Consider the following 15,250-nt stretch of genomic DNA (forward strand, 5'->3'; position numbering starts at 1 on the left):
TCTTTGCTCCTCCTCAGTTCCCTCGTGTTAAATCTCTAGTGCCTGGATTTTGAACAATTAATTTCCAGCCATTCAATGATCACTGCCTGCCCAAAATGGGTAGCTTCAGGGACAAGCACAATCTATAAAGTAAGGCTAGGAATAGCTATTAAATAGAAAAAAAAATATTCGTAGGCCAGAGGGAGGGTGCTGCATAAAGAAGCAAAAATAAGCTCAGGTAAGGTATTTTAACATCAATTCCTGCTCTGTGATGCCAATTGCTAAACGAGGCACACACAGAAATGTAGAAAGAGACATGCAATTAACCTGACAGAATCTCAGTAACAATATGATTACATGTTGAAATATTATGTACAGTATCAGTGCAAGAGAGAGGGAGACTGAGGGAGATACAACACACATACAATTACTATGATTATATGTTACAATTTTTTAGTGTGGTAATTATTGACAATTAACTATCAGTGAGAAAGATAGAGAAAAATAAACAGATTTAAATGGAAGGTAGTAATATATTGAAAGTCAAAGATGCATGTTCCAACTTCTGTAACTGTAGATTATCAGATCGGATTTTACTTTAGCAAGAGAACCTGAAACCTGACTAAATATGCTAACTAACAGTGTATGGTCTTTAACAAGTGACATTTAAGGACTTGGAAAAAAATAGTAAAACTACTGAGGAAGGCAAAGAAAAGTAAGCGATGGTCAAAAAGTTTACTCAAGGAAGTAAGCTTTAAAAAGCTTCTTAAAAGAGGCAGTGACGTTTAGGAAGGAAAATCCAGAGTTTGGATCCCAGCTACAACTGAAAAATTGAAATTTGGGATATTCAAGAGACAATAGCTAGAGCAGTACAGGTATTCCGTGGCCTGAGATTATGGAAGTGGAGATGAATGATCATAGAGGAATATGAAAGCAACGATGACAGTTTTAAAATTAAGGCCCAACTTAATCCTGAGACAATGTAGATCAGTGAGCATAGGGATGATAATGAACAAGAAATGGGGTGAATTAGGCGGGGCAGCAGAGCTTTGAACAACATCACGTTTATAGAGAGTACAATATTGGAGGTTATATAGGAATGCTTTGGAATGGTTAAGTCTAGACATACCAAAGGCACAGGAGAGCAGCAGATGAGTTTAAGTAGGGGTGGGAATTGAGTGATGTTCAAGAGGTGGAAGTAGGCAGTTATAGTGATAACACTAACCTGGCAACACATCTCAGGTCAAACATGGAATCAAGATTGTGGACAACATGATTCAGCCTGTCACAAGAAAGTTATCAGAAAGAGAGATAGAGTCCCTTGGAATAGAGTTTTAATTTCTGCTCATCCAGTTCTGATTGCCAGACAAGATGCTAACAATTTAGATTTAGTGAAAGGTCAAGAGACACGGTGGTGAGATAGAACTGGCTGTCATCTGCACCATGTCATTGAATCAAGTCATTGAAAAAATGCTTGCACTTTCAATGACAAGCTTCCAGTACCTGTAGCAGGTTCAGCTTATATCTGCTGTTTAAATATAGCACCCTTGTGAAACTGAGAGTACATTATAACAGTGAAATAGACAGAAAGATGCCTTTTTCACAAAGTAAATAGAGTGGTCCAATTTGAACAGCAACTTTGAAATACAATATTGGTACCTATCTGTGCATTTGGTCCTCTCCTGATGATTGCTGCTTCATTCATACACAAACAGCAACGAGCACTATTAATCAGGGAGCATTTAGACAAGTTACACCAGGCAAGTGAGTGAAAAGCTGGAACTGCCTGCCAGAGGACAGACAGGAGTCTCGAAATATGCCTCATTACATTTCACATCTTACCACTTACTACCAACTACAGATTCCGCTCAGAGGCACTCCCAAAATGGCCCGGACTCTGACTGTGCCAATTCCAAGCTAATATAAACTCAGGTTAACAGAATGAAAGTGCTTTGAGATAAAAAGCTTTTACTCCAGGACATGTTGTGCTTTAAAATGGTTAAGTTTTATAATTTCTAGGTATATTAGTTATGTACGGTTATACTGAGCTCTACTAGTTTGCTGGTATTTTGTATATTTTGCTGTATCTGGCAACATTATTTCACTGTAGTGATAAAGTCTAATTTTTTCTAATGTATCTCCTAATTTTTTTGGAGAACGAAAGAATCCAATATGGTCTTCTGAAAGTAAATTCGATGAACTTATTTCAGGTTTTAATAGTCATTGTGGAGCTGCACATGGCTTTTTTCACTAAAAAATATCGAGGGGCATTGGAATTTTCCAGACTATCACAAGGTGTAGCACTACATATTCTCACACAAGTGCAAAAATTGCTCTACTGGTGATTAACTTTCTTGGAATGGATATAAAAAATTGAAAAACTAAGGGATACAAGTGGTGATTGAATGAATAATCCCGCAAGGGACAGCATTTCAAGGAACAAATCAGAATATTGTAGGAAATGACATCAGTAAGATGATCACCACTTTTAAAGAAACCAAGTTAGGAATTGTACACACACTGTTCAGTCATTCTGAGATTGATCATGTACTATTCATGTATTGACAAGTCAATGAGGATTCGGGATGCCTCTGAATGTGCATAGGAGCTAGTAGCTTGCTAGGATCATTAGGCAGTGCCTTTTTGTCATTTGGTGCACAATATTAAGATTGAAGACAGAATGAAAATTATGGTCAAGCAGCCAGCCAGAAAGAACAAGCTGATATTCCATTGTGAATCGACCGAACACAGTTTTTTTTTTTACTGAGTATCATTTTTTGTCATTATTACGATAAACTTCATAAATTCTGTGAAACTTGTGAAAGCATACTTGCACCTGGAATGGTCCTGCAAGGACTAGTATATATTTAGATTTGCACTCTCAACTCAGTCTATAGATGTAATTGACTTAAATCTTGCAGTTAAAGTGAACACATATACACACAGAGCAAAAAAGTGCACAGACATTGCTGTCATCGAACAGTATTCCATATTATTTTTATTTATTCCTATCACAGCTGTTTAACTACAGATTGTAAGGTAGGGTAATAAAAAAAAGACTTGCATTAATAGAGCACAATTTCTACTACTGAACATCTCAAATTACTTTATAGCCAATAAAATATTTTTTGAAATATGGTCACTGCGTAATGAAGGAAACAGGACGGAATTTTTGTATACTGCAATCTCCCATAAACAGAAATGTGACAATCTTATTGATTGAGGAATGAATAATGACCAGGATACTGCAGATAGCTCACCCATTTTTCCTCAAATCGTGTCATGGGATCTTTTATGTCTACCTGAGAGAAAAGGCATTGTGATGAAGGTTTACAATGTATTAAGTTTTTGAGGGGATTTGAGTTCTAAATAGGGGTAAATGGGTTTTTGGTTTCAGTTCTGTGAAAGTGACTTTTTTTTTTACAAAGGTCAGACACAATTTTTAGCAGTGGGTCAAGACAGCATTTCCAAGAAATCATGTGACTTAAGCAAAATGACGAGTGAAGGTATAACTACAAGGATATTTACAAGGTTGTGCTTTTAGGGCCTAGAAAAAGAGAGGCCAGAAGCAAAGTAAGTTCATAAGATCTATGCCAGCAGGTATGCTGTTTAGCAACCTCAAAGTAGTCAAAATAACAGGGAAAAAGCCTGAGATTTTCTTTAGTGGAGAATGACAAACGTCAGTGAGTTAGACTGTCTGTGTTTCTTGGGAAGAGATAGACAGAATCACACTTAGTGAATGTGCAGGAAGTCACCAAAAGGAAAGATTTGCAACCTTATTAAATAAGAAATTAAAGTTGAGTGTCTGAGTCAAATGGTTGAATCTTTTTGTTGTTTATCATAGGGTACTTCCAAATATTTCAAAATTGTCTTACATCAGCATATATATGTTTTAAAAATACCTTATTTTTCATTTGCAAATGGAACTTCCTGGCAGTCTCTTGAGAATATGTTCAGAGACTGACCATCAAGATAGCCAAACAGCAAAAATAAAACTTCTAGTTTATCAAACCAGGTTGGATTCTGACTTGCATTAGATGGATCATAACAAAGTAGCCTTAGTTAACATCGCATCCAAAAATCTGCATCTCTAACAGTGCAGCTCCTTGTCAGTACGGTGTTAAGATATCAGCCTTGATTTTTCTTCTGAAATCCTAGAGTGGGATTGAAATTGGAAACTCTGGCTCAAAGGAAAGAATGCCAACAACCATGGTTGAATGACAACTTATAACAAAGGGTTAAACTATTGTCTGCAAATGGGAGTTGAACTATAGCCTGTAATTGAGAAGTGGAGAGAAGAAACATAGCAGTTCAAATGCAGCCTATAACAGAAAAGATGGTTACACTCTGGAATGACATTGATAGGAAGGGGAAAGTTAAACTACAGCCCGTCAGTAAAAACTAAAATTATAGTCTGCAACTGAGAGTTAAATGATAACTTTAACTGACGATTACCTAGTCATGACACACAACCAGATTTTGATTGTGCATATCATCAATACCAGACTCTGCCATTTCAAGTTTATTTTCAAGTTATGATAAACCAAGTTTGGAGAGAACTCCTGACCTCTAAGGATCATTACACGTGTCTGTGAGCTGCTCACAGCCTGCTGCAGGTGCTAGGAGTGGAACGGAATGAGTTTGACAGCCATCATCTGTTCAACTGTGGTGCTACAAAAATTCTAATGGAGAGAAGCAGATTGTCTGTAGACAAACAGCTGTCTCTGAAAATATTTTTGTTTTGGTAGTAAGTTATTGAGAGATTTGAAATGTTCTACCACCCTGTTCTACATTTAGCCAGTATTCATAAATGTTTGTGACTAGGACTTGTCAAAAGCACAAATTAAGGTTAGTTAACATGAGTGGGAGAGCACAGAGTGGGCACGCCAGGCAAGAGCATACACAGCGGGCACACCAGGTAGGAGCACGCGAAGCAGACATGAAAGACAAGACTGTGTACAGTAGGCACGACAGGCAAGACAGCATGAAGCAGGCACAGAAAGTAGGTGAAAGTGGAGAGAACACATCACGCATGGTATAGTGCAGAGTGAACTCCTCCACTTCCTGTAACACACTGTCCTGTGTGAACCCTTTCCCTGGTTTATTGAATTGTCCTTCTGAACACTTTATTCTCAGGTGACACACCATCCTGTATCATCCTCATACCACAACTGTAAAACACCATTCTAGGCCATCCTGAACATATTATTATTATGATGATGATGTATGGCAGCATTCTTTGTAGCTCTTACTTTCATCCTGTTTTAAAGGTAAACATGCAAACGTACACCGCCTGCAGCCCTATACTTCAGGAACTAGGCTGCAAACACAGAGTTGGAAGGAATGTTCCACAATATTGCCTAATCCAGATACAGATTTTAATTCTTATTTTGCCTGTTCTAGGGGTAAGCGACAGCCACCTTTGAGGTTGCACAGTTTAGAGAATAGCACAGATATGGGTGATCCCAAAGATTCAGAGCTGGAGGACAGTATAACAGGATATTTAGTAAAACTGCAATTGTCTCAATATCTTACTAGCAACATAATAATTTCTTCAGAGAAGGCATCACTTCTCACCACTGAAATTTTAGTACCAGCAAAGATGGTGGCTGTCAAATTCATTCCATTATTTTCCCATAACATTCCCTGAACAGGCTGTCAGCAACTCACAAGCATACAGCAATGGTCCAGAGAGGTCAAGACCAAGGATCCCTGTCAAAACACTGATGGCCCAGAAGTGAGCATCTCAGTTCAAATAAAGTGTACTGATCACAAGAGGCCATGATCTCCCCACATACGGTGTAATGATCCAGAGAGGCCAAACACAGCTTAATAGATAACTTACCATTTTTAAATGTATTCAATCACCAGCCTCTGCACTCTCATGAATATTGGAATCTTGGGAAAATACAACATATCAAATGCTACTGCCCAAAGTCAATCCTGCTAGTCCAAATTTGTACTTGTTGCCTGTAGCGTGATGTTTTTTTATTTTGCTTGCTTTTAAATCTAATTATAGTGAAGAGTCACTGATGGGGAAAGCTCCAGCTATTCAATTATTTGGGTGTCGCAGATATAGCTGAGTTGTTTCTGAGTGCAGTTTCATGGACTGTGTGAGACTGATCACAATTTCTAAATAACCAAGAGAGGAATAATGACAGAAATGATATGTAGAGACTTTTACATCAGTTAGTTAGGCCAGTTGTATAGCATCCATGGATAAAAGAGCAAAGAAATGTTAGATGACTTTGCATTTGTTGGTTATTTCTTACTAATAGGTGCTACCTAATATTTTGACTCATTCATGTTAGACAATCAGACATCTGACAGGTTCAAGTAATTACATAACTGAGTTACCAATCAATGTTTTTGCCTTGGATATGTGATGCTTTGAATGTGTGAAACTGCAGAAATGCATCAGATTCAAAACTTGTATTTAGACAGCTAGCATTACAGACTTGTGAGCACGGCACCATCCTCCAACTAGGCTGGGATGTGTATGATTATATAGGGAAATATGTCTAATCACATTCCTTACCAAGTTAACATAGTACTTAAATAGCACATCTTTCATCAGGTCAGCCAGGTTTCTTGTTGAGAATCAATTAAGTAGACATCATAAACAGTAATAACAGCTACAGGCTGCTGCAGTTATTGACAGCTCCTGTCTGCTTGCTCACTGATGCTGTCAGGATGCTCATACTGTACCACAATGAATGATCTCTAATCAGATGAGAAAAATAATAAATGAATTCATTCAAGATTCCAAACCCTCACAGATTATGATACAGCAATTGAGTTTCACTAGCAGCAGAGTGAAAATAAGTCTGATAGCAGAATCAGCATGTCCTCCAATGTATTATTCTTGGAATGTGAAGAATGAGATGGATTTACTACTGCTATCAGTGTCATACAATCATAGAAATGTACAGCACAGAAACAGACCCTTCCATCTAACTCAGTCCATGCTGACCAGATAGCCTAACCTAATCCAGTCCCATTTGTTCACATTTGGCCCATTTCCCTCTAAACCCTTCCTATTCATATACCCTTACAGATGCCTTTTAAATACTGTAATCATACCAGCCTCCACCACCTCCCTTGGCAGCTCATTCCATGCACTTACCAACCTCTGCGTGAAAAAGTTGCCCCTTAGGTCCCTTTCATATCTTTCCCCTCACCCTAAACCTATGCCCTCTAGTTCCCCAGGGAGTCTGACCTGGTCTATTTATCCAATCCATGCCCCTCATGATTTTAAAACCTTTATAAGGTCACCCCTCAGCCTCTGACGCTCCAGGGAAAACACCTCCAGCCTATTCAGCCTCCCACTACAGCTCAAATCCTCCAACCCTGGCAACATTCTTGTAAATCTTTTCTGAAACCTTTCATGTTTCACAACATCCTTCTAATAAGAAAAAGACCAGATCTGCATGCAATATTCCAAAAGTGGTCTAACCAATGTCCTGTATAGCTGCAACATGACCTCCCAACTCCTGTACTCAATGCTCTGACCAATAAAGGAAAGCATACCAAACACCTTCTTCACTATCCTATCTATCTGTGACTCCATTTTCAAGGAACTATGAACCTGCACTCCAAGGTCTTTTTATTCAGCAACACTCCCAGGACCTTACCAGTAAGTGTGTAAGTCTTGCTCTGATTTGCTTTTCCAAAATGCAGCAGCCCGCATTTAACTAAATTAAACTCCATCTGCCACTCCTCAGCCCATTTGCCCACCTGAACAAGATCCCATTGTAATCTGAGGTAACCTTCTTTGCTGTCCACAACACCTCCAATTTTGGTGCCATCTACAAACTGAATAACTATATCTCCTATGTTCACATCCAAATCATTTATAAAAATGACGGAAAGTAGTGGCCCAGCGCCAGTCCTTCTGGCACACCACTGGTCACAGGCCTTCAGTCTGAAAAGCAACCCTCCACCACCACCCTCGGTCTTTTAGCTTTGAGCCAGTTCTTTATTCAAATTGCTAGTTTGCCCTGTATTCCATGAGATCTAACATTGCTAACCAGTCTCCCATGAGGAACCTTGTCGAACACCTTGCTGAAATTCATACAGGTCACAACCACTGCTCTGCTCACATCAGTCCTCTTTGTTACTTCCTCAAAAAACTCAGTCAAGTTTGTCAGATATGATTTCCCACACACTAAGCCATGCTGACTATCCCTAATCAATCGTTGCCTTTCCAAATACATGTAAATACTCTCCCTCAGGATTCTCTCCAACAACGTGCTCACCACCAATGTCAAGCTCACCAGTCCATAGTTCCCTAGCTTTTCCTTATTTCCAAGCTATTGCATAGGCACAATAAGAAAATGCTCACCATGTTTTTTTTAGATTACTTTACAGTGTGGAAACAGGCCCTTCGGCCCAACAAGTCCACACCGCCCCGCCGAAGCGCAACCCACCCATACCCCTACATCTACATCTACCCCTTACCTAACACTACGGGCAATTTAGCATGGCCAATTCACCTAACCTGCACATCTTTTGGACTGTGGGAGGAAACCGGAGCACCCGAAGGAAACCCACGCAGACACAGGGAGAACGTGCAAACTCCACACAGTCAGTCGCCTGAGGCGGGAATTGAACACGGGTCTCTGGCGCTGTGAGGCAGCAGTGCTAACCACTGTGCCACCGTGCCGCCCACAATTTAGGTGTAGCAATAAATTGGATTAGATAGGAAGATTCGCAGTTTAATCTCTGCGCTGGTGAGTATCAGTATATTTGATTTGTGTGTTCATCATGTGGACCCCCAATCCACCACCTGCACAGTCTTTTCACCAGATGGAACCTTCACTGAGCTGTAGCTGAATAATTGGAAAATGCAATGCAATTTCCCAGAAAAGAGTTTCAACAAGCCTACCCATCTGAGCAAATATTACAGGCATGTAATCACTTACAGAGAGAAGAATTCCTGACAGACGAATGCTGTAAGGCTAAAACAGATACAGGTCAGAAGACAGAAGCACTAACCATCAGTGAGTTACTGCTTCTTACAAGTGTTACATCTCACCCCTACACCAACACCAAGGTACTTTATCATCAGCTGCAAAAGTTGCACTGCCAACACCACAAAGGAGAGCAAATCATTTCAATGTTCCTAATTTAATTGTGATCCTTTGCAGAGCATCATCTGCTGTAAAGTTTCAGTTGCTCCAGTTTCTGGTCAAGTGACTGGACTTAACTCACCATCATCATGCACCTCACGTTCTCTGTTCCTTCGCCGGTGTCGATCCCGCTCCCGCCTGATGCTCAAGATTGATTCTGCCCCTGTTTCATTGTCCAGTCCGTCCCGACTGCCAGCAGTGTTAGCACTGCAATAAACACAAAATTCCAAACATCAACCTTAAGAAATTAACCAACATGAGATTGGATGTAATGAGGAAGATCCACATTGCGTAAATCATATGAGGATTTTTTTAAGGTGTACATAGAATAACAGGTACTAATGCTGAGTTAGAGGCTAGGATCAGATCAGGTGCTTTTCATCATGAAACATTAATCACCATAATTTAATCCCTCAGTGAGATGACAGCTTTCCCCAGGCACAAAATGATAATATCTGAGAAGCACTTTGATAAGATACCAGAGGTCACAGATACTGGCTGACCAGCAACTTTATAGGGGACAAAAATAAGTACTGGCTCAATAGACTCTTTTGACAATCTAAAAACCACCTTTCTATTACATGGAACCTTTCATAACCTCAAGATGCCCCAAAGCACTTTACATAGCCAATGAAGAACTTTTGAATTGTAGGAAAAGTGGCAATAAATTGAAATAGCAAGGTCCCAAGAACAGGACTATGATAATAATCAAGAAGGTTCATAATTCCTTGAAAGTGGAATCTCAGATTGTTGGATAGTGATGATGGTCTTGAGTATGCTTTCCTTTATTGGTCAGAGCATTGAGTACAGGAGTTGAGAGGTCATGTTACGGCTGTACAGGACATTGGTTAGGCCACTTTTGGAATACTGTGTGCAATTCTAGTCTCCCTCCTATAGGAAGGAGCTGTGAAAGGGCTCAGAAAAGATTTACAAGAATGTCGCCAGGGTTGGAGGGTTTTGAGTTATAGGGAGAGGCTGAATAGGCTGGGGCTATTTTTCCTGCAGCATCAGAAGCTGAGGGGTGACCTTACAGAGCTTTATAAAATTATGAGAGGCATGGATACGGTAAATAGTCAAAATCTTTTCCCTGGATTGGGAGAGTCCAAAACTAGAGGGCATGGGTTTAGGGTGAGGGGGAAAGATTTAAAAGGGGCTTAAGGGGCAACTTGCTCATGCAAAGGGTGGTGCGTGTTCGGAATGAGCTGCCGGGGAAGTGCTGGAGGCTGGTACAATTCCAACAGTTAAAAGGCATTTGGATGCGTATATGAATAGGAAGGATTTAGAGGGATATGGACCAAGTGCTGGCGAATGGGACTAATTAATTTAGGACATCTGGTCGGCATGGACGAGTTGGATGGAAGGGTCTGTTTCCATGCTGTTCATCTCTATGATTCTAAGTTGTTTTCAGTCATGCTGGTTGAGAAATAAATATTCTCAGGACACTGGGAATACCATGTTCTTCTTTGTAACTGTGCTACGGGATCTTTCACATCTGCCTGAAAGGGCAGACAGAGTTAAAAATGATAAGTTCATCAAAAACAGCTAGCATAAACTTGTGAAAGACACTGATTAAAGGTCACAGACATTAAATAGTATGTCAGATGCTACGAGATTTGCTGAGCTTTTCCAGCATTTTGTGTTTAATTATAAATTTGTGAAAGAAGGTCATGCTTGACAAATCTGCTAAAGTCTTTGAAGAGATGACTAAAGTAGTAGACTTTAGATGTTAATTAGATTCCCTTCCAGAAGGTGTTCAGTAAAATGTGAGTTAAAGTTTAAGCTAATATAATTGATATCGAGGTTGGCCGAGCGGCAGTGAACAAAGTAACAAAGGCAGAAAGTTCTCTCATTGGGAAAATATAACTAGCGATGTCTCAGAAATCAGAGCTCAAGTTTGGACCTCAGCTATTCACTACCTTCACCAGCAGCTCAGTTAATGGGATAAAAAGGAACATAGCCAAGTTTACTAATGACAAAGATTGGAAGTATAATTAAGGAGCATATAATTACAATGATGGATTAACGAACATATGAATGGGCAAAGCTGTAGTGATTAGGTTTCATAGAGTCATAGAGATGTACAGCATGGAAACAGACCTTTCGGTCCAACATGTCCATGCCGACCAGATATCCCAACCCAATCTAGTCCCACCTGCCAGCACCTGGCCCATCTCCCTCCAAACCCTTCCTATTCATATACCCATCCAAATGCCTCTTAAATGTTGCAATTGTACCAGCCTTCACCACATCCTCAGGCAGCTCATTCCATACACGTACCACCCTCTGCATGAAAAAGTTGCCCCTTAGGTCTCTTTTATATCTTTCCCCTCTCACCCTAAACCTATGCCCTCTAGTTCTGGACTCCCCGACCCAAGGGAAAAGACTTTGTCTATTTATCCTATCCATGCCCCTCATAATTTTGTAAACCTCTATAAGGTCACCCCTCAGCCTCCAACGCTCCAGGGAAAACAGCCCCAGCTTGTTCAGCATCTCCCTCTCGCTCAAATCCTCCAACCCTGGCAACACGAGAGATCATCTACTTTGGACCCAGAGAAAACATTATAAATGTTTTTATAAATGTTCTTTATAATTGGTGCAACAGTAGAAACACTGGGAATCCACAGATACTTAAAGATTGATGCCCATAGTTCATTAATATTTCATAGAGAGGTACAAAAATAATCAAATGGCTAAAAGAATGCTGGTTTTTATATCTTAGGGCCAAAATACAAAGGATTAGAGCTCATAATAAAGCTATATAATGGTATACTGTGGGCAGTCTGGGCACAGCACCTTAGCAAAAATACACGGCAGTGTAGCACAGAATGATACCTAGACTCCAAGGGTTCTGATTCCACATGAGGGAGTTCACAACATCTCTATGACTCTATAAATGGGGTTTGGGGTTGGGGCTGGGGCAGGGTAGGGGGAAGGTGGTGGTAGAATGAGGATAGAATAAATACACTTACAAAGCAAAAGAATATAGCCACAATGTAGCGTTACTATTTTGGTAACGAAACACAGAGTTGCACAGAAAGGGACAGAGTAGACAAATAGTTACAAAATGGAGCAAACAGGTTCAAAAGAGGAAGAAAAGGCAAGATTAACGTCTGGTCCACTCCTACTCCACTCCCCATAGCCCCATGACACCTTCCAATGCAATGGCAAAAGGGGAACGCCTACCCTTTTACATTCTCCCTCCTCACCATCCAAGGTCCCATACACAGCCTCCAGGTGAAGCTGCAATTTACCTGCACTTCACTCAATCTAGTCTACTGTATCCACTGCTCAGAATGTGGTCTCCTCTACACTGGGGAGACAAAATGCAGTCTGGATGACTGTTTTGAACACTTGAGCATTCAGATGCCTGTCACTTTAACATACCATCATGTTCCCTGGCCAATATCTCTGCAGTGCTTCAACAAAGCTCAGCACAATCTGGAAGAACAGCATCTCATTTTCCACTTGAGAACCCTGCAGCCTTCAGGACTCACTATTATGTTCAATAGTTTTAGGGTGTGATTATCTACTTCCATGTCCTTCTCCTGCCCCCGCACTCCAAACTGTGTCATCACATTGTCTGACGAAAATATATTGGATGTGATGACAGCAACTTATGGTTCCCTTTCAAAGCTTTTCTTTCTCCCTGGCTCACTACTCACCATTCCTTGATCTGCTCAACTTCTGTTCTCTCTCTCTCTGGCTCCATCTCCACCTTTCATTTACTTCCCCCTCCCAATCATTCGCTGTCTTCAGCATATATACTGCTTTCTCCTAGCTACAATCAATTCTGAAGAATCGTCACTGGAACCAAAATTATGATTTTTCTTTCTCTCCACAGATGCTGCCAGACCTGCTGAGTCTTTCCACAAATTTCAGTTCCAGATTTCCAGCATTTGCAGTTGTTCATTTGTTGTTAAGATTAATGACTCTTTATTTAAACGTGGATAGTATTTGGGGAAGAAAAATTGAATTAATTGCACAAATAAATGTTGATGTGTATGATCTCATAGCCATTATGAAGACATGGGTGTAAGGTGATCAAAACTGGGAACTAAATATACAGGGTTATATGACTTATTGATAGGATAGGCAGGAAGGGAAGGGTGGTGGTAGCTTCGTTGATAGGAAATGGAATAATTACGTTAGTAAGAAATCTTAGGTAGGATGATACAGAATCCATATGGGTCAATGTAGTAATTAACAGGATGAATATGACACTATTGGGAATAGTTTATATACCTCTTAATAGTAGCTGTTCTGTTGGACAGAAAAGAAAATGACATAATGAGAGTATCGAGAAAGGAAGCACACTAACCATGGGTGACTTGAATCTTCATGCAGATTAGGAACATCAAATTAGACAGAGGTAACCACTGGGAAGAGTTTATTGAGTGTAAAAAGGACTCTGTGTGGAGGGTTGGTAAGGTAGGGTTTTTAAAATCTCTTTTGGCAACTTAAAGCAAATGAAATGGAACCTAGGGTAGTTGCACACTCCTCTTGCAGAATGTGGGAGATAAGGGTCACCACTACTGACCCTGCTGACTTCACCTGCAAGAAGTGCACCCAACTCCAGCTCCTCAAAGACAGCATTAGGGAAGTGGAGCTGGAGAAACTTCTGATTATTCAGGAGACTGAGGGGGTGATAGAGAGGTAGTCACACCTAAGTTACAGGATAAAGATAGCTGGATGACTGTCAGGAGAGGGAAATGGAATAGGCAGTCAGTGTAGGCATCCCCTGTCGCCGTTCCCCTTAATAATAAGTATGCCGTTTTGGATACTGTTGGGGGTGGATGACCTACCAGGGGGAAACCACGATGGCCAGGTCTCTGGCACTGAACCTGGCTCTGTAGCTCAGAAGGGAAGCCGGAAGAATATGAGAGCAATCATGATAGGAGATACAAGAGATAGGAGGAACAGACAGGAGATTCTGTGGTCATGAACAAGACTCCCGGATGGTATGTTCCCTTCGGGTGCCAGGGTCAGGGATGTCTCGGATCGAGTCTACAGGATTCTTAAGGGGGAGGGCGAGCAGCCAGAAGTCAGGGTACACATCATTACCAATGACATAGCTAGGAAAAGGATGCAGACATGAAAAGTGAATATAGGTAGATTGGAAGCTAAAAAGCAGGACGAGCAGAGTAGTAATCTCAGGATTAGAGTAGTGCTGGAAAAGCACAGCAGGTCAGGCAGCATCCGAGGAGCAGGAATCGACGTTTCCAGCAAAAGCCCTTAATCCGCAATTCCTGATGAAGGGCTTTTGCCTGAAACGTCGATTTTCCTGCTCCTTGGATGCTGCATGACCTGCTGTGCTTTTCCAGTAACATTTTAATCTTGGACTCCAGCGTCTGCAGTACTCACTTCCACCTACTAATCTCAGGATTGCTACTGATGACATGGGATACTGAAGCTAGGAACATAGAGTGAGTGCAGCTGAACACGTGGTTGCAGAGCTGGTGTAGGAGGGAGAGCTTCAGATACATGGAACATTGAGATACGTTCTGGGTAAGGTGAGACCTATACAAGGAAGACGTGTTGCACCTGAACTGGAGGGGCACCAATATGTTGGACAGGAGGTTTGCTAGAGCTCTTCGGGAGGGTTTAAACTAGTTTAGCAGGGGGATGGGAACTGGAACTATGAATCAGAGGATGGGGAGCTGGTGAACAGGGAAATACAGCTTGCAGAGAGTCTGTGAGGAAGGACAGACAGTTGATAGGGCAAAGTTGCCATCAGTGTGATGGTTGAAGTGTGTCTATTTTAACGCACAAATAATGGTGTTGAACTTAAGAGCATGGATCAGTACTTGGAGCTATGATGTTCTGGCCATTTTGTAGACTTGGATATCACAGGGACAAGAATGGTTGTTGGATGTTCCGGGGTTTAGATGTTTCAAATGGAATAGGGAGGGAGGTAAAAGAGGGTGGAGGAGTGGCACTGCTAATCAGGGATAGTATAACAGCTGCAGAAAGGGAGGTCGTCAAGGAGGGTTTGTCTCCTGAGTCATTATGGGTAGAAGTCAGAAACAGGAAAGAAGCAGTCACTCTATTGGGAGTTTCTATAGACTCCCCCCCACCCCCCAAAAAAAACCCAATAGCAACAGAGACACAGAGGAACAGATTGGAAGGCACATTTTGGAAAG

The 15,250-nt window shown here is 41.0% G+C and overlaps 1 protein-coding gene across 2 annotated transcripts in view; it reads right to left on the minus strand.

The window, feature by feature from the left end:
• The window catches only part of LOC140487024 (segment polarity protein dishevelled homolog DVL-1-like), a 124,930-nt gene that overhangs the window by 48,050 nt on the left and 61,630 nt on the right, over positions 1–15,250 (minus strand). For both annotated transcript variants that reach the window (XM_072586393.1, XM_072586394.1), the window contains one exon: positions 9,193–9,317. In XM_072586393.1, coding sequence (XP_072442494.1) covers positions 9,193–9,317 — 125 coding nt within the window. The remainder of the gene's footprint in view (positions 1–9,192; positions 9,318–15,250) is intronic.

This window comes from Chiloscyllium punctatum, chromosome 16 (genome assembly GCF_047496795.1).
Source record: "Chiloscyllium punctatum isolate Juve2018m chromosome 16, sChiPun1.3, whole genome shotgun sequence".
Classification (NCBI taxonomy): Eukaryota; Metazoa; Chordata; class Chondrichthyes; order Orectolobiformes; family Hemiscylliidae; genus Chiloscyllium; species Chiloscyllium punctatum.